The 24,738-nt window shown below is 43.4% G+C and overlaps 1 protein-coding gene across 1 annotated transcript in view; it reads right to left on the bottom strand.

Moving 5' to 3' along the window:
• Positions 1-23,999, bottom strand: part of NALF2 (NALCN channel auxiliary factor 2) — a 191,157-nt gene extending 167,158 nt beyond the window's left edge. Inside the window, exon 1 of the mRNA XM_066579798.1 lies at positions 23,187-23,999. Within this exon, the coding sequence (XP_066435895.1) occupies positions 23,187-23,999 (813 nt within the window). The remainder of the gene's footprint in view (positions 1-23,186) is intronic.
• Between the last annotated feature and the right edge of the window lie 739 nt (positions 24,000-24,738).

Below are 24,738 nucleotides of genomic sequence, written 5' to 3'. Positions count from 1 at the left end.
TTTTATCTCAGTGTCTTGTCTTTGCTTTTTCAAAGACAAGTCTTCAGCGTGGATACAGCCTGGTGAATGGTATAAAAGATTTAACCAGCACAGCACTTTATAGTGGCCTAATATATGCAGACCAAGCACATCACTGTCTATTGCATAAAATTGCATGATTGCGACAAAGTATGCACACATATGAATAGTCATGCACATCAAGTTCCTGTCAGAATACTAGCAGAGAAGCCGTTATGCCAAATGGTTAGTCAGCCATTAAGGAAATTGCTTGCTTGACTGAAAGTGCAAGTTGATTATAAAATATATGTATCGCTAACTATGTATGTAGTTATGCCCCACTATCTCTCATTACGTACTCAGCTCATCTGTGTGATCTCCCTTTAATTGTGTCCATAATAAGACACTGCTTTACCTTCCCTGCTACATAATGGCTCTTACTGTACTTCCTAAACAATATGTTCTTGAGTTCACAAAAGTAATGTATGCTTTTCTATAAGATTCCTATTATTCTCCTATCAGAGAAAATAGATGGAGGCCTCCTGTTGAGTGGTGAAGAGCAGCTACAAAGAGCCCCTCTTACTTTGGAGGACCTGGCATGTCTGTACATTACAGGGACAGCCCACTGATTTCAATGAGCACACTTCAATGAGTCCCTCCACATATTACAGTTGATGATTAGGGGTCCAGGAAGATAGACATCCTTGGATCAATGTATTGTCTTGCACAGCCTTCTAACAAAAACATATTGGGGTACAATTACTAATACAGTGGTGCCTTGGGTTAAGAGTTTAATTTGTTCCGTGACGAAGCTCTTAACCCAAAACACTCGAAAGTCAAATCAATTTTCCCCATTGAAATAAATGGAAAAGCCATGAATCCGTTCCGGATCGTGAAGCTCTCCCACTGATTTCAATGAGGATGGCATTGCCCTATTCAAAGCAGAAGGATGCCGGAACCACTGCAGTGATTTTCGGGGAAGGGCTTTAAATATAAACCCTTCCCTGAAAATCATCCCTAGCTGTAGTAAAAAAAATATATACTCATCTGTCTGCTGGGGCTCAGGTGTGTCTAGCCACCGCTTGTTCTCCCTGCACTGCTCTGAAGCTTTTCAGGAGGCAAGGATTAAAAAGGCAGGGGGAAGAAGCAGTGGCTAGACAAGCCTGAGCCCCGGCAGCAGTGAACAGGTGAGTATATATTTTTTACTACAGCTAGGGATGATTTTCAGGGAAGGGCTTATATTTAAAGTCCTTCCCTGAAAATCACTGCAGGGGTTGCTGGCAGGCCATTGCTTTCAATGGGGCCACCGGCAGCAGTGGCGGCCCCATTGAGACCAAGGCTCGTAATCCAAGTTTTTGTTCTTAAATCAGAGCAAAAACTCGTGCGAGAGTCTGCTCTCAAGTCAGAAAGCTTGTAAGCTGAGGCACTCTTAACCCAAGGTATCACTGTACTGTTCTAAAAGTTAGACAGTGCAAACTAAGACAGTGTTAAAATGTGCCAGATTCATCACTGCTGGGTGGTAAATCTGTCGAATTTAAAGACTGTCTAGTCTAAGTTAATACCACCTATTAGTCAGTTTAAGTTATGCCAAACATTGTGCACAATTTTTAGTGCAACTGAGGCCTCGGCCCTTTCTTCCTATGTCTAAAAAAATATCCCAAAGTGTCAGTTTACATCCACCTGGGATACACCATGGTTACAAGAGATGGTTTGGGACGATGGCAATGTAAGGCCATATGCAGCTACTGTCATGTTTTCACAGATTGGACACTCAGGAAGTTTTCATATTTGCGCTTAGAATATGATCTGTTGCAGAATTTTCTATCAATAGTTACAGTTTAGGCATGCCCTCGCTAAGGAGCGCCAGAAGGGGGGAGTTTAAAACTTTTTTGTGACAACTAAGGAAATGTTGCAATCTTTGGGAGAGCCGGGGAGTTTGGCCGGCCTGATTTCTAAATTGTATTAGTACTTAACTAAAGTACATGAAGAAACACCACTGCTCCTGAGACAGCGGTAGGAGGCAGATTTTGGATCTATGGAGAAGGGACATAACTCTTGTATCTATATGTGCTTCGTAGAGTCTACAGAACACTACTCTTTCTATATAGGATTGGCCATGTGTGACTCTTCCTTATGTAATCAATGCAAGACCCAGAGTGTGGACTTGCTACATATGTTATGGTCCTGTCCACAGTTGGAGATATTCTGGAGAAGAGTGGTAGACTTGACAAGTTCTGTGTATTGTATCCCTATCAGCCAGCTGCCCTATCTATGTAGCCTAGGATATGGGGATGAATTGCCCGTTGCAGAACCTGCCAAGTTAGCGATTGCGACTGTGTTATACATGGCTAGGGGTCAGAAACGCTCTTTTCTCCTTAGGGAGAGCAACTATATACTATAAACTAAGTGAGGAGACTCAAATGGCCACGCACGCTCCTCTGGGTAATATGCAAATAAGGGAGATGGAATAAATCCTCCACAGTGCCACCTATTGAAAGGCAGCATTCCTTCGAGTCAAAGTGGGACTTTTTATACAAGTCTTGTTACAATGACTGGGAATCTCCCTTATATACATGGCTAGGAAACACATTGTGCAAGGATGGTTGCAAGAATCTATACCAACACGACAAGACTTACTGTTGAGGTTAGCTCATGCATATCAATGGAAAAATATATATGTTGCAGGTAAAGTGTGAAATGCAGGCGTGGTACAGAATGCCTAATCTGTTTTAGGCAAATGCCGTTTCATTGCCTGCATCTTGGATTTTGTAACATATAGAATAGCTAGCATTATACAGAATGGCAAGTTCTATTCAGGTAAAGTATGAAAAGAAAGTCATGCAAAGGCCTTTATTAAAAAAAAAAAAAAAAAAGACGGATATGAAAATGCAACACGAATTTAAAACTACAAGACTTTCTTACTGAAAAAAAAGAATATTTAGCTAGCAGCATGCAGTGCCTAAAAACGTGTACTTTACCTAAAGACATGTTAGGCATTCTATAAAATACCAAGGGGTTCTATACTAGTAAAGTAGGTCGGGAGTGCGCCAGGTATATTCCAATAGTATACATGCCAATTGGCTAATAATGAGTAACGACGCACCTGGTGCTCAGTGGGATACTCCGGAATGGGAGGACCCCTCTGGCACCTGTTGTCCAGGTCGGCGTGTAGAAAGACCTTTAATCCATCATCCGTCGGAACGGAGAGACGAGGGAAAACTCAAGCATTCCAATAGAAGCTTGAAAAAATGTAGTTAGCAGAGTAGAGGAAAAAAGTATCCGCGCTCGTTTGAAAAAAGATCGTCGTATTAAGTCTCTTCGATATCTCTTGGTATATCACAATTTATTTACAGTTAAGAGCAATGCGTTTCGGCTAGTACAGCCTTTCTAAAGCTCAACAACACATACATTAAAACAACATAGATATAGATAGCTTACATGCTCCATGATTTTGCTCAAAGAGGACTCCCCCTGCAGCCCACCCGAGCCTGCTCGGATCACTAAGCAGTTACTCGAGAAGAGATGCTCGCTCGAGTAACTGCCTTACCGAGTAGGCTCGCTCATCTCGAGGCGTTATGTTTTTTTTTGTTCTTTATTACAATACTAAAATTTTATTAAAAAATGACTTGATAAAAAAGAGCTTGTCTGGGCAAAGGGACTTTGAAAAAAAGTTGGCGGAGCTGCGGCTCCAGAGCAGTTTATCTAGTAACAGGTTCTTTTTAAAGTGGTTGTCTGGTTCAATCCTATTTATGAGTTATACTCAGGACAGGCCATCAGTAGCAGGTTGGTGGGAGTTTGCTGCACTGGACTCCTGACGATCAGCTAATTTGAAGTGGTTGCGGTCTGGTCAGTTTATCCAACTGCCGTGGTCCGGTATTGTAGTGCAGTGCTCTTCCACTGAAGTGAATGCACTTATACCGTAAGTGGCAAATTTCTATCTAACTCTGCCCTAGCTGTCAGATTATTTTTTCTGGCAGGTTTTCCTGTTATCTTCTATATACATCTTTAACCTTGTGGACTATGTATGCATAAATATCCGATCAGTGAATCCTGACATTGCCAGTAAAACCCAACTGTCTTGTGTGCCCTGGGTGCTAATAGACATATGTAATGTCTGATCCGGATGAAGTTGGTCAGGCTAGTCGTGCCAGACTTGTCTCTCAGCCAATTACTCCTTTTACCTGCATACATATTATCATACATTCTAGTTCAAGAAGAATGCATGTTAGTGGGGAGATTAAAGGGGCATTCCAGGTACAGAAAAACATTTTAAAATCTAATGTTAATCCTTACAATAAGCCATTTTGCAATGGAGTCACTGGTCTAGCTACTTTTTTCATTTTCTATCTGGCACGTGAAAAATATCTCTGACTTGTCCCCATTTGCTACTTGCTCCTCTGTCCATAGCTTCCAACATCCTGTGAGCAGTGCATGATGGGAGGACAGGATCGGAAGCACCGCGCTGTATTGCTCATGGGAAGTTCAGAGTCCGGAAGGTCCAGTCTGTCTGCTTCAACAGGCTTTATGTGGCACTCTGGGTGAGAGGGAGGTTGGTGCTAGTAAGTTGTAGGACCTGCGTGCTGTGGGTGGAGCTACAGTGCTGGCCAGGAGGTAAGCTCTATGCATGCTGGAAGTTGTAGGTAAGTCTGCTGCTGTGTTTACTGCGGAAGTGATACATGTAACACGATGGCACATCCGCATCTTCACATAATGAAGAAGAGGGTCCAGGGCAGAAGATAAACTCCCTAAAAGGGGTTTTACAGGCACAAAATAGAAATTCTGAAAATGGCTAAATCTAGGAGGTACAGCTAAGTATTGGCAGCCCGTAGCTTTTATTTTAGGGCAAGCAATCTTATGGACAACAACTGATAAGTGTTGTGTATATCCAGCCCAAGCCTATATCCAAATGTTAGTATGGGACAAGGTAAATAATATCTGCCTGATAACTTAAAACTGAGGATGATATGAGGACACTCTATGTCAGGGGCGTAAGTAAAGGCTCAGGGGCCCTGATGCAGAAGGTGAGCTAGACCGCCCCCCCCCCCCTCTATCTGTATCTGTACCCGTACCCATACCGAAACCATGCTGCACAGAGGCATAACTTGCAGCTTCTGGGCCCCAATGCAAAACCTGTAACAGGGCCCCCAACTATAATGCTTTATTCATAGTACTGGGCTCCCTATATGGAGAAGAGAGGCCTTATGGGCCCCCTAAGGCTCCTGGGCCCGGGTGCACCGCATCCCCTGCACCCTCTATAGTTACGCCCCGGCTCTATGTGTGTTTATGGACACATGCAGGCAGGTTTATATGGCCCAAATGTATAGTTTTATTGCTAGAATGACTTTATGTTTGCTTGCCTTAGACTGCCTGTGTAGACAGTGTAGCTCCTTGGCACAGGTAGTGCATTACTGTCTAGTAATATACTCGCTTGTGTCTCTTGATACGTTCATCAGACATCTCTAAATCAAAACATCCACAGATGAACCATATGCTCACACCTAAAGCACACAAAGAAATGCAGATTTACAGAAGTCTATGTATATATTGATTAGAGTGTCAACATTTCTGTCAGCTCATTAGGAGGAATTCTAAAGCATAATTCTTTATTTTAACTTTGCTACAAAGAGATTTACATTTAAAAAGGTAATAACTCACTAAGGCGTCTTTCATATCTGCGGCAGGGACTGTGTTACAGGAGCAGGAAAGGGGAATCCCCTGGTCGAATGGATCCGCCTTATGACAGAACCGAACAGCGCAGATCGGACCCCATTGACTATAATGGGGTCAATTCCGTTTCCGCTCAGCTCCCCGGCATTCTACCAGAAGACAGCTCTGCATGCTGCACTATTTCTTCCGGTATTTTGTGTCGGAGCTGCGACGGAACCTCCGAACAATGGCTTACAGTGAAACCTCTTTGAGACGAACACCCAAAATTGGACTCAAAAGTGATTTTCTAGGTGGTGGTCCTTGCAAAAAAAGAGGAGCGGTAGGTAAAATGTATTGTGGAAGTGAAAAATTGTCACAAAAAAGTCAAATTTGGGGCAGTCTTCTGAAAGATGGTCTCTTGGAGAAGTCGCACTGTAGTGTTACAGAATGTAGCCGACAACGGCCATCATTTACTTTATCCTCAGCTGAATTGAATATTGAGATATTATGGTTATCGAACGCTGGCCACACTTGTCACAAATACGACTCCATACCTATTGTTACCATACATAGATCGTTATTGGTAAATGTATAGAAAAAATATAGTTGTCTCTTTGAAGATTACTCTTAGTGAGACACAAACCTGTGGACTTTAAGGGCCGGCTCAGATAAATGAATTTGAATTGCGTATTACGCATGTGATGTGTGCGCATTTAATATGCGGTACATTGCGGCAATCAAATACATTGATACGCGGGTTTACACTATGGTATAATGCTGTGTAATATACACAGCGTTTTACCCCATGCTCATGTGAGCCTGCCCTTATTCTGCATCTGAGTTTAGGCAATCCTGGTAATATTTCTAGTAGTTGTCCGAGATACACAAATTATTTCGTAAATGACTGAACAATCCTTAAAAAAACCCAAAACGATTTATCTGTGTGTTTAAACTGACTGACCGAGTAAACGGGTAAGTGATTTTTTTCCTCCGTATTAAAACCCCCCAAGGCCCGAGTCACATGGGCGTTTTTGCACCCACAAATTTGAGCACGAAATACGCAGTGAAACAAACCCTTTGATTTCAATAGATTTGCTCACAAGTACAAATTTTGCGCGTGCAATTGGGTCGAGCAAAAAAAAAAAAAACAGCATGCTCTATTTTTCTATTTTTCTTTGCATGAAAAAAACGCATTTTGGAGTCAACTTGCACATGCAAAATCTCTAGTAAAATATACTGATGCAGGTGGAAATACACAATGACCATTCTGCAAAACGAGCGCAAATATGCTTACGCTTGTTTGAATCTGGCCGAAGACATAGGACACTATAGATTTCAGTGCACACACTCGCACGCTCCCGCAATCACTTCTTGTTGGCTCTGTATTGCTTTTAGCTGCAATGCTCCTGCTCCTCCTCTGGAAATCTAGTTTAGAAAAAAGACAGTTTAGGTGCCACCTAATAACTATGTATAAATACTGCGTATATTTGTATAGAATGCCTAGGAAATTTATAGAATGCCTGATATGTTTTAGACAAAGTGTCACCGGAATGTCTCACACAACCTGTCATACTTCTGTGGCTGTCTGGGGGCCAGATTTATCGCCAATACAACATGTATGAGACCATCAAGAACTTGACAGCCTAGCAGTAAATATGGATCAATATATCAGAGGATACCATACAGAACCTGTATGCCTCCATGCCCACAAGTATCACCTCTTGCATCCAAGCTAGAGGCGGCACAACAGGGTAATAGAGCCTCCATGCCCTCCCATATTACATCTTGCATCCAAGTTAAAGGGCGGCCCAACAGGGTACTAGAGCCTCCATGCCCTCCTATATTACATCTTGCATTCAAGTTAGAGGTGGTACAACAGGGTACTACAGCCTCCATGCCCTCCTGTATCACATCTTGTATCCAAGCTAGAGGCAGTACAACAGGGTACTAGAGCCTCCATGCCCTCCCATATTACATCTTGCATCCAAGTTAGAGGTGGTACAACAGGGTACTAGAGCCTCCATGCCCTCCCGTATCACATCCTGTATTCAAGCTAGAGGTGGTACAACAGGGTATTAGAGCCTCCATTACCACCCATATCTAGAGATGAGCGAACGTACTCGTCCGAGCTTGATACTCGTTCGAGTATTAGCGTGTTCGAGATGCTCGTTACTAGAGGCGAGTACCACGCGATGTTCGAGTTAATTTCACTTTCATCTCTGAGACGTTAGCGCGCTTTTCTGGCCAATAGAAAGACAGGGAAGGCATTACAACTTCCGCCTGTGATGTTCAAGCCCTATACCACCCCCCTGCAGTGAGTGGCTGGCGAGATCAGGTGTCACCCGAGTATATAAATCGGCCCCTCTCGCGGCTCGCCACAGATGCGTTCTGACATAGCTGAGGGAAAGTGCTGTCTTACTGGAGTTGCTATAGGGAGAGTGTTGGGAGTTATTTTAGGCTTCAAGAACCCCAACGGTCCTTCTTAGGGCCACATCTAACCGTGTGCAGTACTGTTGAGGCTGCTTTTTGCAGTGTTGCCCTTTTTTTTTTTTTTGTATATCGGCCATGCAGAGCATTGCGTCCTCAGTCTGCAGTAATTTTACATAGTATAGGGCCAGTAGTGGTGAGGCAGGGACAGTGAAAAAGGTGAAAGACATATACTGTCTATATAGGCAGTGGGCTTTTCCAAAAAAATTTGGGAAAAAACATTCTATTTGGGCTGCCTGTGACCGTCCTGAGTGTACTGCGTCTCTGCTGGGGCTAGTAGTCCTAATTAATACGCAGCCAGCTAAGTGTTAAAGCAGGCTTGCGCAAAATTATTTCCTGGCTCTGCTGTGCGTTCCGTAAGCGAAGTCAGCCTCCAACCACAGGCCAATAAGCGGCACATTTAATTACAGCGTTCTGTTTCTGCACTACTGGTAATACACCATGCTGAGGGGTAGGGGTAGACCTAGAGGACGTGGACGCGGGCGAGGACGCAGAGGCCCAAGTCAGGGTGTGGGCAGACGCACTTATAAATAGACATGAGGGTGGTGTGGCATGAGGGCAGCTGAAGGCTACGCATGGACACTTTGGTGTGTGCTGTGGACACTGGGTCGTGCGGGGGGGGGGGGGGGGTTGGGCAGCATGTAACCCAGGAGAAGTGGCAGCGGAGTGTCATGCAGGCAGTGATTGTGCTTTGTTGGAGGTAGTGTGGTGCTTAGCTAAGGTATGCATTGCTAATGAGGGCTTTTCAGAAGTAAAAATTGTTGGGGGGGGGCACTCTTGCCGCTATTGTGGCTTAATAGTGGGACCTGGGAACTTGAGATGCAGCCCAACATGTAGCCCCTCGCCTGCCCTATCCGTTGCTGTGTCGTTCCCATCACTTTCTTGAATTGCCCAGATCTTCACAAATGGAAACCTTAGCGAGCATCGGCGATATACAAAAATGCTTGGGTCGCCCATTGACTTCAATGGGGTTCGTTATTCGAAACGAACCCTCGAGCATCGCAAAATTTTCGTCCCGAGTAACGAGCACCCGAGCATTTTGGTGCTCGCTCATCTCTACCCATATCACATCTTGCATCCAAGCTAGAGACAGTACAACAGGGTACTAGAGCCTCCATGCCCTCCTGTATCACATCTTGTATCCAAGCTAAAGGTGGTACAACAGGGTACTAGAGCCTCAATGCCCTCCCATATCACATCTCATATCCAAGTTAGAGGTGGCCCAACAGGGTACTAGAGCCTCAATGCCCTCCCATATCACTTCTTGTATCCAAACTAGAGGCGGTACAACAGGCCACTAGAACCGCAATGACCACTCATATCACATCTTGCATCCAATCTAGAGGCGGTACAACAGGGTACTAGAGCCTCCATGCCCTCCTGTATCACATCTTGTATCCAAGCTAAAGGTGGTACAACAGGGTACTAGAGCCTCAATGCCCTCCCGTATCACATCTCATATCCAAGTTAGAGGTGGCCCAACAGGGTACTAGAGCCTCAATGCCCTGCCATATCACTTCTTGTATCCAAACTAGAGGTGGTACAACAGGGCACTAGAACCGCAATGCCCACTTATATCACATCTTGCATCCAATCTAGAGACAGTACAACAGGATACTAGAGCCTCCCTGCCCACCTGTATCATATCTTGTATCCAAGCTAGAGACGGTACAACAGGGTACTAGAGCCTGCTTTCAAGGAGTCAGTTTTCTGCAATAAATTCTCCTCTTGCTCCAATATTGTATCACTTATAGTCATACAGAGAAAGTTTCTTTCTATTCACCACTGCATTGTGTATTGCTACATGCTCTCTGTGCAGGAGATACACCCGCGGCGCACAGGAGAAAATGCTCATGTGAGATAGCCCTAAGGACCTGAAACAAGCACAACATTTAAAAAATGGACTGTTCACCAATCTTAACATGTTTGTTTTTAGTAAATAAATATATATTAAATAACAATTCTGCATCATTTTTTTTTCCTTCTGTTTTTCCGCCTGGAACGTTATGAATAAATTGACAAATGGGTGTTACCAGTTGGAGGTGTGACTCTATACAGTCTAACATTGTCCAATCAGTGCTGTCAGACTGTCTGACACGAGGACTAGTGATATCCAATTATCAGTTTATTCCTAATTTTTTTTTTTTTATGAGGAGCAACAGAAGCACAAAACAGAGTTCTAAGCAAAGATAAAACAGTATTATTCAGTGCAGTGATTGCTAATAGCCCAATCCAGCGGTCTACGTCAGCTGGCATTAGCCTGCCTTCACACTTGTGATAAAATTGCATGATTTTTGTGTAATGCGATTGTGCGAGACAACAATTATGAAACCCGTGCTTTTCAATGGTTTAATTCCCATCTGTGATGTTTTCTGTCCTGCAATGTTGCAGATTTGATAATCGCAGTATGTTCTATTGTTCTATCTTTTTGCGTTTTGTTTTTTTTTTAATCTTCCATGTCTCCCTATGGAGCCTCCTTTTTATCGCATCGCACGAACTTGTGATTTTCATGCAATCTGATGTGTTTTTAACATTAGTAACTCCTATTGTCTATCGTGAGAAAAACCCACAAGAAAATCGTAAGCAAGAAAAAGCATCGCTGACACTCAGGCATCTCATGAGATTTCTTGTGGTGATATCGCGATCACAAGTGTGAAGGAGCCCTTAAGGTTGCCAATAAATGAGACAAGTAGACCAAACTTTAGCCAATCTGACCATACTCAAGTGTCAGGAAATGCTTATATATGGGCAATATCACTTCACTTCGCGTTCAGATCCCTAAAAACAAGATATATGCAAGTAATATCTCAAAAACTCATATAAAGTTTCATTAGAACATGAATGCTCCCGGAATTCTTGGACAGTTAAAACATGGATAAGGAAATTTAGAAATTACTTTCTCCAATAAGTCATACACAAGCCATAAAAGATATCTGTGGAAAGCCTTTACAAAGTAAGTAGTAAAGAACCTGCACAAGGACCAACCCATGTAGGTGAGTAGAGTTCACCAGTTCTAAACAGAATGCATGGATGCCAGTAATATCAGTAATGGCAACCGCCGATGCATTTTTCAGTATAGCTCTCATAGAAAATGGGAATTTGTAGGCATCTACCAGGAAAACAAGCCTCATGTGGTGCAGAGTGTTAGGGCAGCAGAAATGCAGTCCTAACATCTCGCTCACCACTTGAAGGTTGTTCAATCTCTGCATAGTTCAGGTAGCGAGCTCAAGGCTGAATCAGCCTTCTATCCTTCAGAGGTCAATAAAATGGTGGGTAAAAGATAACTGAGGAAGGCAATGGTAAACCACCCAAAAACATCAGTCTTGACTCGGTACTTGCAGGAAAACAGAGAGCCAAGGTATGTATAATAACTCATGAGGGTCCATTTTGCAAATGTATGTTTTCGTTAGGCTGCATCCACAAGGACGAGAATCTCGAGCAACTTTTGTCCGTTGCAAGACTTGTAGCATGTTCTATCTCTTGGCGTTCTCCTGGAACGTCTCGCCCATTGTTTTCAATGGGACCTTTGAAAACATTACGGCTAGGGTCACACAGGGTGGATTTGCCGCGGTTTTGCCGCAGCAGATCCGCCCGCGGCAAAACCGCCCGCGGCCGCTAATCCCGGGATTAGCCAGCCATGTGGATGAAATTTCTCAGAAATCTCGTCCACACGGGACGGCTAATCCGCTGCGGTAAATCTGGTTGAAACCGCGGCTGCGGCGGCCGCAGCCGCGGTTTCGATAGAAGCAGCATGTCCATTCTTCGCTGCGGCCGCGCTCTCCTCTATGGGAGCGCCGGCCACAGCGCGGCCGGGCCGCTTCAAAGCCGCCGCGGCTTAAACCGCGGTGGTTCTCCCGGCGGAAATCTCGCTGTTTTTGCTGCGGCCAAACCGCGAGATTTCCGACGAAAATCCGCCCCATGTGAACCCAGCCTACATGTCATCGCATGCTGTGCGATTTGCCTGCAAGTGTGATGCGATGTTTCCCTTTGCCAATCCTCTGATGCGAGTGAAACACATGCCTAAGGATCGCTATTGAATGACAGCTGAGAGCTACCCCTAATAGGTCCCTGCGCTCAGCCAATCAGAGGCAGCACTCACTCACTCATTCATGAATTCATGAATGGGTGAGTGAGAGCTGCCTCTGATTGGTGAGGGCTGTGACCAATCAGAGGCAGCCCATTCAGAAGGCGGTGATTTTAAATCCCCGCCTGCTGAATACTGCACAGAGCAGTTCAGGAGAACTGCCGGCCAGACGCGGCTGAACTCCGGGTGCAGGGAAAAGGTGAGTATACATTTTTTTTTTGTTTTTACACATTTTAGGATGCTTTTCAGGGAAGGGCTTATATTTTTAAGCCCTTCCCGAAAATTCATCCAGCGCTCGCCGGCAGTCCATTACTTTCAATGGAGCCGGGTGTATTGCTGGCTCCATTGAATTCAATGGGCGAACAGCGGACAGCACTCCTTTGATCGGGCTCGTTTCGCCGAAAACGCTGCTAGCTGCAGATTTTTCGGTGAATCGTCGGCCCCGGTCACGCGATTTGCGGATGCGCATCCGTCATGCGATTCGCAAAGCGCACGAAAAAACTCCCGTCTGACCGAGGCCTAAATCTAAAAGCTCAATATGTGCAGAGTGCATATGTAGCACTTAGGCCAATGTCTTCATTAATAGATCTTCAAAAAAACGTTGCCAGAACTGGAAAGACCAAAAATCTGATTTTAAACTGGAAGTTTAAACAAAATTAACAACCTACAAAATAGGAATTACGCACTCTTCAAAATTCACCCCATCTTTCCCAGTTGTATCAATGGACTATTGACAAGTACGTCTACCTTCATATAACTTTGTTAGAAACAGCAAATCTTTTTTTTTTGAAAATGCATTAAAATATACATTTTCTCCTAAAATTCACATGCAAACAAAGATGTACATAAAATACGATGTAAAAAAATAATAAAAAAATAGATCACATGGTGCAATTTCCATATTTATCACAATCATCTATGAACATGATATTTGGATATCATCCATAAGTGTTACAAAGATATACTGCACACGGCAGAGAGCTACTATGCTACTAAAATCTAAATTTTATTGAGAATGCACAGCATATGGTTTATAAAAATGACATTTAAGAAGTTATTCACACAAGCACCTTCATGCAACTTTGCATCAAATAGTGATTACAAGTAAAGACAGCATGAAAATCCAAGTTTTGTAATTCGTGGACCCCTGATACAAACAAGATGTACTCAGCAAAAACTGTCAGATGTGAGGAGCTGATACATACCACACATGCCTACGTTCACAGGTGCATGTGTCAACGAAAAGCTAGAACAGCAGGAATGTGCAAACCAATTTTTGCATGCAAATTAAATTGGAGATCATTTCACTGTAACCGTGTAAACCCTAATGTAATGTGTGAACAAAGGACGCTTTCAGATGGGTGGAAAATTATATGGACTCACCATCCAAATCTCCTATGATCAGCAGCATCGGAACTCTGTTCTGATGAACTATGGGAGGTTTGAGTGTAGGGTAATATGAGCAGAATAACAACTGTATTATGCCCATGTGAAAGCCGGTAAATACTGATTTTTTTTTTTGGCGGAACTAGTTGAAGGCAATGATTTATAGTGACAGTCAGTGGGTGAAAATGTCTTTTGTGACTGATGGTAATCTTTACCATGTGTCAGAAATGTATTGCTCTTTGATAATATTTGTTATTGCTGTGACTGTAGTGTGTAAGGGACATCACTAGAGAAGTTGACAGCATATCTTATGCTAAAGATCAAGTATGGACAGGACAAGGGCAGTGTAAAATACACAAATTGTATTGAGGTTTGTGTACATAGTGCGATTATTTGTGACACTGCGATCAGGACCCTGGCCAGCATCTGGGTCATGGAATCAATAATCTGTCGAAATTCAGTGGCGAAGGGTGATTAGATGGACAAATTCTCATCTATTCATTCCTTTGCTGAAGGAAAAAAAGCCCCCTACATGTGACAATCAGAGAGCAAGTATGCTCTCTGATTATCAAGGGTCGTTGTGGCGTAAGATGAATAAAACTTCGTGTTACCCTCCCTGGAGTGGTCTACACTTGTACATAGATCAGATAGGAAGATCTGATGTGAGTCTCCACTCTTCTCCCTGCAGCTGACAACTCCCTGACAGTTCTCCAATGAAGTGAAAATAAACTCCTTCTTGAGGGGGGTTGTACTTCAACTTTCTGTATCCTATCAATACTAGAGATTATAGGCTTTTTTTAAGTCAAGGGTCTAGGCTGTAAAACAAAACCAAAATATCAGCTCTACATATGATATAGGCTGCAGAATTGAGAGATGCAGGGAGAGTATATGCAGCTTGCAATTTTGGGAGTGTGCACACAAGAAACAAAGTCATGCTCATAGACTGAGTGTTGACTTCAAGGACTAATAGCATGAGAATGTCCGGCAGGGTAAGTATAAAAAGTAGAGATGAGCGAGCATACTCGGCCATGCCCCTTTTTCGCCCGAGTACCGTGATTTTCGAGTACTTCCGTACTCGGGCGAAAAGATTCGGGGGGCACCGTGGGTGAGTGGGGGGATGCAGCGGGGAGTGGGGGGGAGAGGGCTCCCCCCTGTTCCCCGCTGCTACCCCCGGCGCCGCCATGCCGCCCCCCGGCGCCAGCAGAATCTTTTCACCCGAGTACTGAAGCACTCGAAAATAGCGGTACTCGATCGAGTAATTACTCGAAACGAGTACGTTCGCTCATCTCTAATAAAAAGTACACACCAAAACTCCATGTTCTCTGTCCTGAAAGCACTATAACTTAGTTAATGGTGCGCATAGGACTTGACAGGTTTCCTTTAACCTCTCATGTCTCAGGCTTTATTGCAGGTATAACCATAATCCCATAATTAAAACAAGACAAAAATCAAAGTTCTAAGTCCAATATATCCTGAGATATAGGTGTTTGCAGCAAGGACGTATTTCATCCGCACTGAAATGCCATTCTGTAAAGAGATATGAGATAAGTCCTTGGCAGTGAATTCCATTTAAATTCAGTTTTTTTTTAATGGAAATAATAGCGCAGAATGCTGTGCTATTGTTTCCATGAAAGAAATGGAAATCAAATAGAAAGGAAGGATACATAGTTTCTTTTTACATTATAGTCAGTGGATGGCAGAAGTGAATGGAAAGGTTTCCATTTGTTTTTGATATCGATTTAATGGATCTGTGTTAAAATGAGCATGCACGAAGGTTAGACAGACAAAAACATACAAAACGGATCCATTAAGAACAAATGTAAACAGAAGCAAATGCAAACAAACTGCTAAAACTGTCCATTTTTAAACTGATGTTTACCAGATCTGGTAAAAAAACATGTAAATTATGGTTTTCGTTTGAATTACATTTCGCTAGCCGTTCCATTGTTTAAAAATGGATCTCAGAGCGCTGATGTGAAAGAGCCCTAAAAAATGTCCAGGATGCAAGAGTCTCTCCTTGGATTCTAGAGTTGGTGTTGGAATAGCAATGTTTCTAATACTGGCTTAGGGAATTCTACAGTATGTTACTTTAAGCAGCATAGGAGCCAGTGTACTGGAGGTAAGTCTATAGAATCATCTATGCAAATATCAGATAGAAAGGTATTACAAACATCACACAACACTCGCACATCATGTAAGTCATCATACAGAAACTTTCTAGTCTGTTTTTCCTTTGCTTTTTTATCTCTGTGAAAGTCATAAAGTGCCCCTGATATTACAACAGAAAGAAAGAATAATGATAAAAGGAATAATGTAATTGCCAACTTCTGTGCAACCTGCCCCTTCTCCTTAAGGAAACGTGTTTTTTCTGACACATTGAATAGTACGTGCTGCCCTTGGGTAGACTCAGGACATATTTAATGGCCTCCATAAGGTGCTAGGATGGCCAACACTACTATATGCCAAGCCTACCTAAAAGGGAAGTATGATTGATAAGAGGCAGAACATTATTTAAGAAATCCAGTACAGAGATATCAAGCTCTGAGAGCCATTCACAGGGTGATACTTAAGCTGCAGGTCATGGCAAGATTGGAATGGCCTTTCCAAAAGTGGTTGGCTTATCTTAAAATATTTGGACTCCTATGTTAAAATCAACCCAACCCCTTATATTAATCATTATTCGGGTTAGGTTGATTTCAATAGGAGCAAAGCAGTGCCATCAGACTTCCTGCTTTCAACCTAATGATGACGTTTGGCTCTGCTACACTGACAGTGGGCCAAGATATCAGTTGATGGCTGTGGATCTCTGTCGATCAAATATTGATGATGTAGCCTGAGGATAGGTCATCAATGGCAAAAGCCCTGAAATTGAGACCACAAACCAGACCCACTAAATATAATCAAACCACAGACCCCTATGTATCAGACCAAAAACTATTATTTAGTCCACGGACAGGACTATATACTTCCCCTCCTCGCCCTTGTTTAGCTTTGAGCATGGCTGTTGTGGTTTCTAATGCTGTTCACCCTCTGGATGTTGTGTGCACCACCACACACTATGCCCTGATACTGAATGGCATCAGGACCCAATGCCCAAAATTGAGCAAAAGTCAGGAATGAAGAAGGGAATTATATAGGCCTTTGTTTATGGCATGAATCCAATACACAATGATTGATTTTGTCTTTTTACTGTATCTGTGACCTACAGTATTTTAGCCTCCCTTCCTGGCAACAGGGTGAAAACCACACATATCACAGGGTAACTGGGTGAGGAAGGCTGAAAATAGGGTGAGTCCCTGGAAAACTGGGTGAACTGACATGTCTGTTTAGATCATGAAGATCTAAATAGCTTCATATTTAGCCATGTAGAGAATATTCTATTCTGAATTTGCATCGGAAAAGAACATGACTATCAAGATAATAATAATGATACTGTCAGAGCTGATACTGGCAAGGATATCAACCAACTGAAAGAAGCAGTGCAAAACCGAAAAACATGGAGGCAGCTCGCCTTTAGGGTCACCGAAGGTCGTGAACGACTAAATGGCTAACAATAACAGCTAGATACAATCATAATAGTAGATAGGAAGGTGGTATTTCCATAAGGAGGCTTCCTGTAATTGGCAATGCATAGGGTTCCAACCACTATAGAAAGTCATTTTCCATTTGATATAGTGTCCGATTCCCATAAGTGACAATTGTCTAGGTTTAGGAGCAGTGAAAGTTCCCAGAACTCCTGTTTGTCCTAAAGAAAAGGAAAATGTTCACTATAATTGTAGGCATGGAACATTGTGTGAATATGTTCACAACTAGAGTTGAGCGAACATACTCTGCCGAGCTTGATGCTCTTTCGAGCATTAGCGTACTCGATGGTGCTCGTTACTCGAACGAGCATCAAGCCATGTTTGACCCCGTCCCAGTTTTTGGCTCCTCCCCGCTGTGACGTGCCTGTTTTAGCCCCTCCCCGCCGCGATGCATTGCGCGTCATTGACAAACTTTTGGCTGGCTGGCTGGAGAGAGAGAGAACGAACCTAGGAAATAAAAAAAAAGCTTGTCACCCGGCGTCCCACATACAAAAATGCTCGAGTCTCCCATTGTAGTCAATGGGGTTCGTTACTCGAGTAGAGCTCTCGAATTTTACGAAAAGCTCAAATCGAATAACGCGGACCCGAGCATTTGGGTGCTCGCTCATCTCTAGTAACAACCTGCACCTCTTCATGTTACACATAGGCTGACTCCACACGGGCGAGAAAATCATGCGGTTTTCGCCTGCTGCGATAGTCAGTAAAAAAGCAGAATATAAAAACAATGATTTACAATGGTTTCCTTCTCATCTGCGATGTTTTCACTGATGCGATGTTGAGGGGATAAAAAATCGTGGCTTGCCCTATTTTTCTGCAATGTGCTACTTTTTTAATCCCTCATGTATTCCTATGAAGGCTTCTTTTTATCGCAATGCTACAAACGTGCATTGCGATGCAATTTTAACATTACGAAGTCCCATTGACTTATGAAATTAAATAATTGCGCAAATTTGTTGCACAATTTTATCGTGGGCGGCAGCGATGCGATGTGAGATTATTCTCCAAAAAAGCATTGCTGACACTCACAAAACTTAGTGAATAAAGATGCGATTTTGCCGCAATTTTCTCTTGGCAAAATCGCAATCGCCCTGTGTGGAGCCAGCCTTATGCATCTGCATTGATGATACCCCTGGATTGATGGAGTTGGGAAGAAAAGGGCATGCTCCGCCTCCACCGATCCATGGTTTGAGCTGACCAATTAGGCCCACTAGAAGTCCAGTGGCATGGCTCCTTTAAATAAGAGGCTTTTAAGTTACACATGGCTCCCAAACTATGCTATAGGCCTGTGGGGCTACCTGAGTGAAGATATATCTGTTTTGGGCATGTAGGCAGTAGGCCTGACACATAGTACCTGTAGGCTAGACAGGTATGGGGTTTATTTTGGTTATTCCCTGTTGTGTTGTTTGCCGTGAATAAAAGAAAAGTGTGCATTGTTTGCCATGGTTTTGCCATGCTTGTGTTTTTTTTTTGCAAACACAGCAAAAAGGCACTCAGTTTTTTCCGCATCCAAATCACTCCATGTGAATGCTCCTGTAAACTCTAAGATCTGACTGTTCACTTGCTGCCTAATATATAGAACTTCTTGATAGGTGCCATTATAATGAAATGATAAATGTGATTCACTTCACCTGGCTCGGCGTATATGCCATCAGGGGCAGAGAGACAGCGCAGCTCTGCTACACTGTCTCCCCCTTCCCTCCTCCTTGCTGGCTCACCTCCTCTATCTTCCCTTCTGGCTGTTTGCAATGTGAAGGGGATGAAGCAGGGGTGGAGCTTAGCTCAGCCACGTCCCACCCCTTCCCATTGCAAACAGCCGAAAGGGAGGATAGAGGAGAAGAGAAGGGAGAGGGAGTTTAGCAGTCACACTGCTAAACTCCCTCCCACTTCCCTTCTTTGGCCGCTCTCATTGGCTCCCATAGGAGTCTATGGCAGCAGCCGTAGTCCGGCCAGAAAGATAGTTCCAGGGCTAGCTTTCCTGCCTGGTGTAAAAGCACCCAGCTGGGCGCTTTTATGCCGTGGGAATACGCCTGTGTGATCTGATGCATTGGAATCCAATGCATCAGATTGTAGTGTATATCAGCCAGCTGAAAAAACAGTGTCCGATTTAAGCTGCGCGAATAAGCCCTTACATACAGATTTGCCAAATATTGAGCACAGATTCACTGTGGATTTTGTCCCCTCATTTGAAGAGGTGAAATTCACAGCATGAATTGATATACTATGGATCTAAAATCTGCACCGCAAGTCAGTTCATGCTGCTCAATTTTCCCACAGCATGCGGGAAAAGAGGATGCAACTATAGGTCTACTATATGTTTGTTTTGGGTGGGTCCATTTTTTAAACAATTCCATTGGATATATCTTCTTCCTAACAGAAGCAAATGTAAACTTGGTTCTGGTACTGTGTCTATGTAATAAGCTTGGTTCAGGTACTATATCTATGTAATAAGCTTAGCTTTGCTAATGTGCCTATGTAGTAAGCTTGTTTCTGCTATTGTATCTATGTAATAAGCTTGATTCTGGTACTGCATCTATGTAGTAAGCTTAGTTCTGCTAATGTGTCAATGTAGTAAGCTTACTTCTGTTATAGTATCTATGTAATAAGCTCAGTTCTGGTACCATATCAATGTATCAAGCTCAGTTCTGTTACTATACACATATAGTAAGCTTGTTTTTGTTACCATATTTATATAGTAATCTGGCTTTGTTGCTCTATGTATGGTCCAGTCGGAGTTAAATTCCTTTTCCCCAATGAAAACCCATGGCTCAGCGTGCATGTATATGGAAGAATTGGGAAACATAGCTGTCGTCTAACGAGTATTTGCCCAACAGATATCTAAGGTACATGGGCAGCAGCTTTAACATGATGCACCAATAGGGGAGCATGAGCACTAAAAGTGCCTAGAGCAGCACAAATTCTAAATAAGGCCCTACGTGTAACGAACCAAGTTCTTCTAAAAACGTTCCTTAAAAGTAAGAACATGATCTAATATATTGCATCCAATGGAGTATGCTGTAATTATATATATATATATATATATATATATATATATATATATATATATATATATATATCACCAAATAGAAAATAGCTGTAAACAGCCAAATCCTTTTCTAGTATGAATGGCCCAATTGAAATCCATTGCCAGTGTATGTGATATGGATGCATGTGCATGAGCTCTGACTGCCAAATCTTGTTTAAAGAGCAAGTATCAATAAAACTAGAAACATACAACACTATTTATAGCTGAGCGTTACTTTGTTGCACTCTTCCTGTAATCTGCCTAGTAAAGCAGGAATGACACATTTTGTACATGTCTATTCCTAAAGAACATCAGAACATCTGCTTAATCTGATTTGTTCTAACTCCCAGGTTAATGCTCTGCACCAGGTGTCAGGGGCTTGAAACCCTCCTACGTAGAGCATTCCACTATTCTTCAGGTGTCTTGTCTGTTTCATATGCGTTTCCCACAGTAGTTTATGTCTGCTATCATATCCTATCATGCTACGTATATAACATACAGTGACCTGCACTGACTGCATGGCTGTAATCATGACCATTTTATATTCTAACCATATGTATTATTCTGTTCTGCAAGCCATTTGTGCTTGTGTCTTTCTGTGTCTCTTCCATGCTCCCTCCTCCCCCTCTCTCCTTTTCCCCCTCTGGTACAGAGCAGGCTCTCCTGATTGCAATGCAGGAGTTGGCGTCTGCAATTTCTGGCAGGCGGTTTTAGTTTCCATGGTTTCTGTTGGTTTCTGTTGTAGTAGGCAGCAGCCCGGGTGGCCCATTACAGAAAGAGGCTGGTAAGAGGGGTTAGAGGTCAACCAATCTCAGCATTTATCACATACCACGTCTGCCTGGCACAAGAGCCACAGATTGTGCAAATGTCAATTGAGGAAATTAAAGTTTTATTAGCTGAGCCGGGGGTATAACAATTCATGAAAAAGTCACTGGGTCTTGCCAACACTTTCCATGGCGGCTCTGGCTGTGCATTGATAGGACATAAAATATGGAAGAAAGACTATTCCTGATTCATGGACGTATCATGAATAATTTGCGTAAACTGCAGCAAACTCTATAAACATTCTTGCACAATTTTATGCAATGCCACAAGGTAAGCAGATCCCCCAAGTGATGAATGCCCAAGTTAATGAGCCCTGGCATTGAAGTCAACATTAACCTTTGCCTGTTATTATAAATGGCTCTTCAGAATAATTCTTGCAATGCTATTTTTTTCAGCCAACCATTAAAATAAATGTACTAGCAATAAGGCATAAAGCTTTAACAATATACTATGAGATTTCCTATAGTACATAGCAACATTACAGACTTTATGATCTAGCAGCCGATATTGTGCTGCAGTGCAATTCTGCACTTGGCCATGCTTCTCTTATGTTCTGGCTCTGGAAAGGAATGTGCATGAAGCATAGAGTCATACAAGCGGATAGTGTGGTTGCTCAGGCATAATAAACCACTGCAGTGTAGTATTGCGGGCAGTGTTTAGTCCATGAGGTGCAATGCAGTGTGCAAACTACAGTACAAAAAAGACTGATGGTCAGCTCTTCCACATTATCACATTACTTGGAAATCAAGCAGTGCTCAAGCCAATCAGGAACAGGAATAATTCCCCATGGTTACACAATAAAGGAATTTGTCCAGGGTTACACATCCCCGGTGCTCCTCCCACTGCTGCGTCAGGATATATAGTGCAGTGTGCACATCTTAAAGGACCAACCGAAAAACACTTCTTGTATAAGAGTTTGTGAGATTCACAATAACATACCAAATATTAAGATCATTTCTACTTGCTTGTTGAAGAAACGTTACTCTTTATATACAGCGAGTCCCAATATTTTAAGCAAAACGCTACCAAAATTGCTGTAGGAATTTACTTTGGTCTCAATGGGCAACTCAAAAGCACTTCTATACAGCCAAACATATTTAAGGATGAATCACAGCTCCTTGACATTCATTGCCCATTTCTGACCTGCAATAAGTAGTCACTAGCTTTAGCCATACACCTCTAAGAAGTCTTATTAGGTCACATTATGTTTATCATTGTACTCAAGTATTTTCCATGGGTCTACTTGTAAATGTGACTTTTCAGGTTTAAGAAAGTGTGATTTAATGACACTACAAAGTAAGGCCAAAAAGTGTTTAGAACAGGGGTGCACAACTCCAGTCCTCAAGGGATCCCAACAGGTCATGTTTTCAGGATATCCTATAGTAAAAACACCTGTGGCAATATCAATAATTACATCACCTGTGCAATAGTGAGGAAATCCTGAAAACATGACCTGTTGGGATCCCTTGAGGACTGAATTTGTGTAGAAGGTTGAAAATGACTTGCTTTACTATGAAATACTTTGAACTTGGATATATTACTATACAGCAAGTCACACTATGGATCCATTGGGAGTTATTGATGGCTTGGCCCGATCTAATGTCCTGTAATAATGCGAGAATTTTGTGAATAATCCCAAGAATGTGTGTAATAAGGATGGCATGGTAAGTTAATGTCTGTCTGTCCATCCATTTAATCATATCATTCTTGAGCATGAAGTATTAGGCTGATAACCTCGGTTTGAGTATAACAGAGGGGAAAAGCTCATGTATCCATTAAAGATTCCAATAAGATTTTCTATGGTACCCTTATGAATAAGACACATGGAAGGTTTAGTTGACTAGCACTCTCAACATATATTCAGAGCTGAAGTCTTCCATAACACAAGGAAATTAAGTGATTCTCTACTATAGAAATAAGCAACTTTCCTCCAGCTGTTGCTGTGAAAAAATGTAGCCAACATCTAATGATTGCCAGTCTGCTGGCGAACTCTATATGAACAAGTAGATTACTTGAGTTCAGTAATATCTTGCATTTGGTGACAGATAACCACAAGCATCCTTTGGAGTAGCATTTATTGATACACTCCAACCTGACAGCCTCATCCGGTTGATGAGTATCGAATGAGTGGACAGTATAGGGTGGTCCTCCTTACCTTGCAGTCTCCTATGCAGGATCTGACAGAGTACTCCCCAGATTGCAGGTACTTCTCTAAGACAAAGTCAAACTCCTCGTATTTTTCCTGAGCGTGTTGATCCAGTCTCTGGTAAGCTTGGATACAGTTGCTGCACACCTCATCGTCAGTGACAGCAGAAGAAGCTGCAGGGGCCCCCATGAAGTCCTCCATCAGGTTCTCCAGGCTGCAGTTCAGGCTGTCCGGGTTAGACATGCCTAGCAGCAGGTCCAGGATGGTATAAGTATCACAAAAAGACAGAGTGAAATTGTTAAAATAAGCCTTCAAAAAGTTCCTCTTTTGGTTGTAGGAAGTAGAGGAAGGGGAGTAGGATCTTGAGGAGGAGGAGGAGGAGGATTGGGGAGAGGAGGAGGCAACAGACCCCCGATGTCTTTGCAAATGCAATTTGGTGCAGGCAGTATCCAGGTGAGAGGACCTGGCACCAGTGCAATGCAGACTATGAGCAGCAGATTTGGTCAAATTGCTTAGGAAGTTGTCCCAGCACCCCCTGCCCTCCCCTGGGAAGCTCTGGAGGGACAGCAAGCTGGAGTTGGCCTGCTCCCCCCGGCCCGGCTGGTGGCTGTAGGAGAAGTTGCCTCTTGCTTTGGCCCCTGCAGAGACCAACCAGAGGTGATTAGACAGCAGGACGGTGAAGAACAAGAGAGAGGCGAGGGACAAGCGCCATCTCTGAGCCCTCTCGGAGTCGGCGCACGGTTTGTCGCTGTGTCGGGGTTCCCAGCAGATCTTTAAGACGGCCTCATCTTCCCTTGGATACATCCAAGCCCCCCTGATCATATTTTAGGGGGTGGGAGAATTCGGCGGCTGGGTGCTCTCAGTCTCTCCCCACCCCCTATGTTTGTGGTGGGTTCCCTACCACCAGCACAATGTCACCTGCCTCTGGTGAGGGGGCCTGCAGAGAGGGGCATCATCAGGGGAGGGGGATGGGTGCACCAGGAGATGGAGGGTCAGATAAAGGATGATGAGGAGAATAGTAGAATATTGATGGATAGGATGGTGGATGGAGGGATGGGAGCTCCCCTCCCCTACCCGCCCCTGCCCGGGTCACTCAGTAACAGGCCATTGCAGGAAATATTGGGAAAGCCAACCAAGAAAAAAAGAACCCCCCTCCCTCTGTAAAGATTCACCCCCGGGGCACAGTACATCAAGGAGAAGTCCACAGGGGATGCAAGGGACAACCCATGCAGATCCCCCCACCCTCCCCCCTATGGACCTAGATCAGAGCCAGGTAAGAGCATCCCCCTGTGCCTAGCACCTGCTGCCCATCCTGCCTGCTGATTCCGGGCTGCTTGTGCTCCTCCGCTCTTTGGAAGGTGGCTGTGCCCTCCTTATTGTTTTCTCTTCCTCTTCTGATGGGCACTGTTCTTCTGCTCCCTGGGCATCCTGCTGCTAGGACTGAATATTCCCATGCCTTCTCTTCCTTGCCGTGCACCCAGGCCGAGATCACCCAGCTGGATCTCCTATTATTTCTATTTAATCTGTCGCCATCTTCAGCTGTGCAGAGAACACCTTGAGA

The sequence above is a fragment of the Eleutherodactylus coqui genome, chromosome 10 (genome assembly GCF_035609145.1).
Source record: "Eleutherodactylus coqui strain aEleCoq1 chromosome 10, aEleCoq1.hap1, whole genome shotgun sequence".
NCBI lineage: Eukaryota > Metazoa > Chordata > Amphibia > Anura > Eleutherodactylidae > Eleutherodactylus > Eleutherodactylus coqui.
Note: the sequence above shows the minus strand (reverse complement) of the source record. Positions and strands in the feature narration are given on the sequence as shown.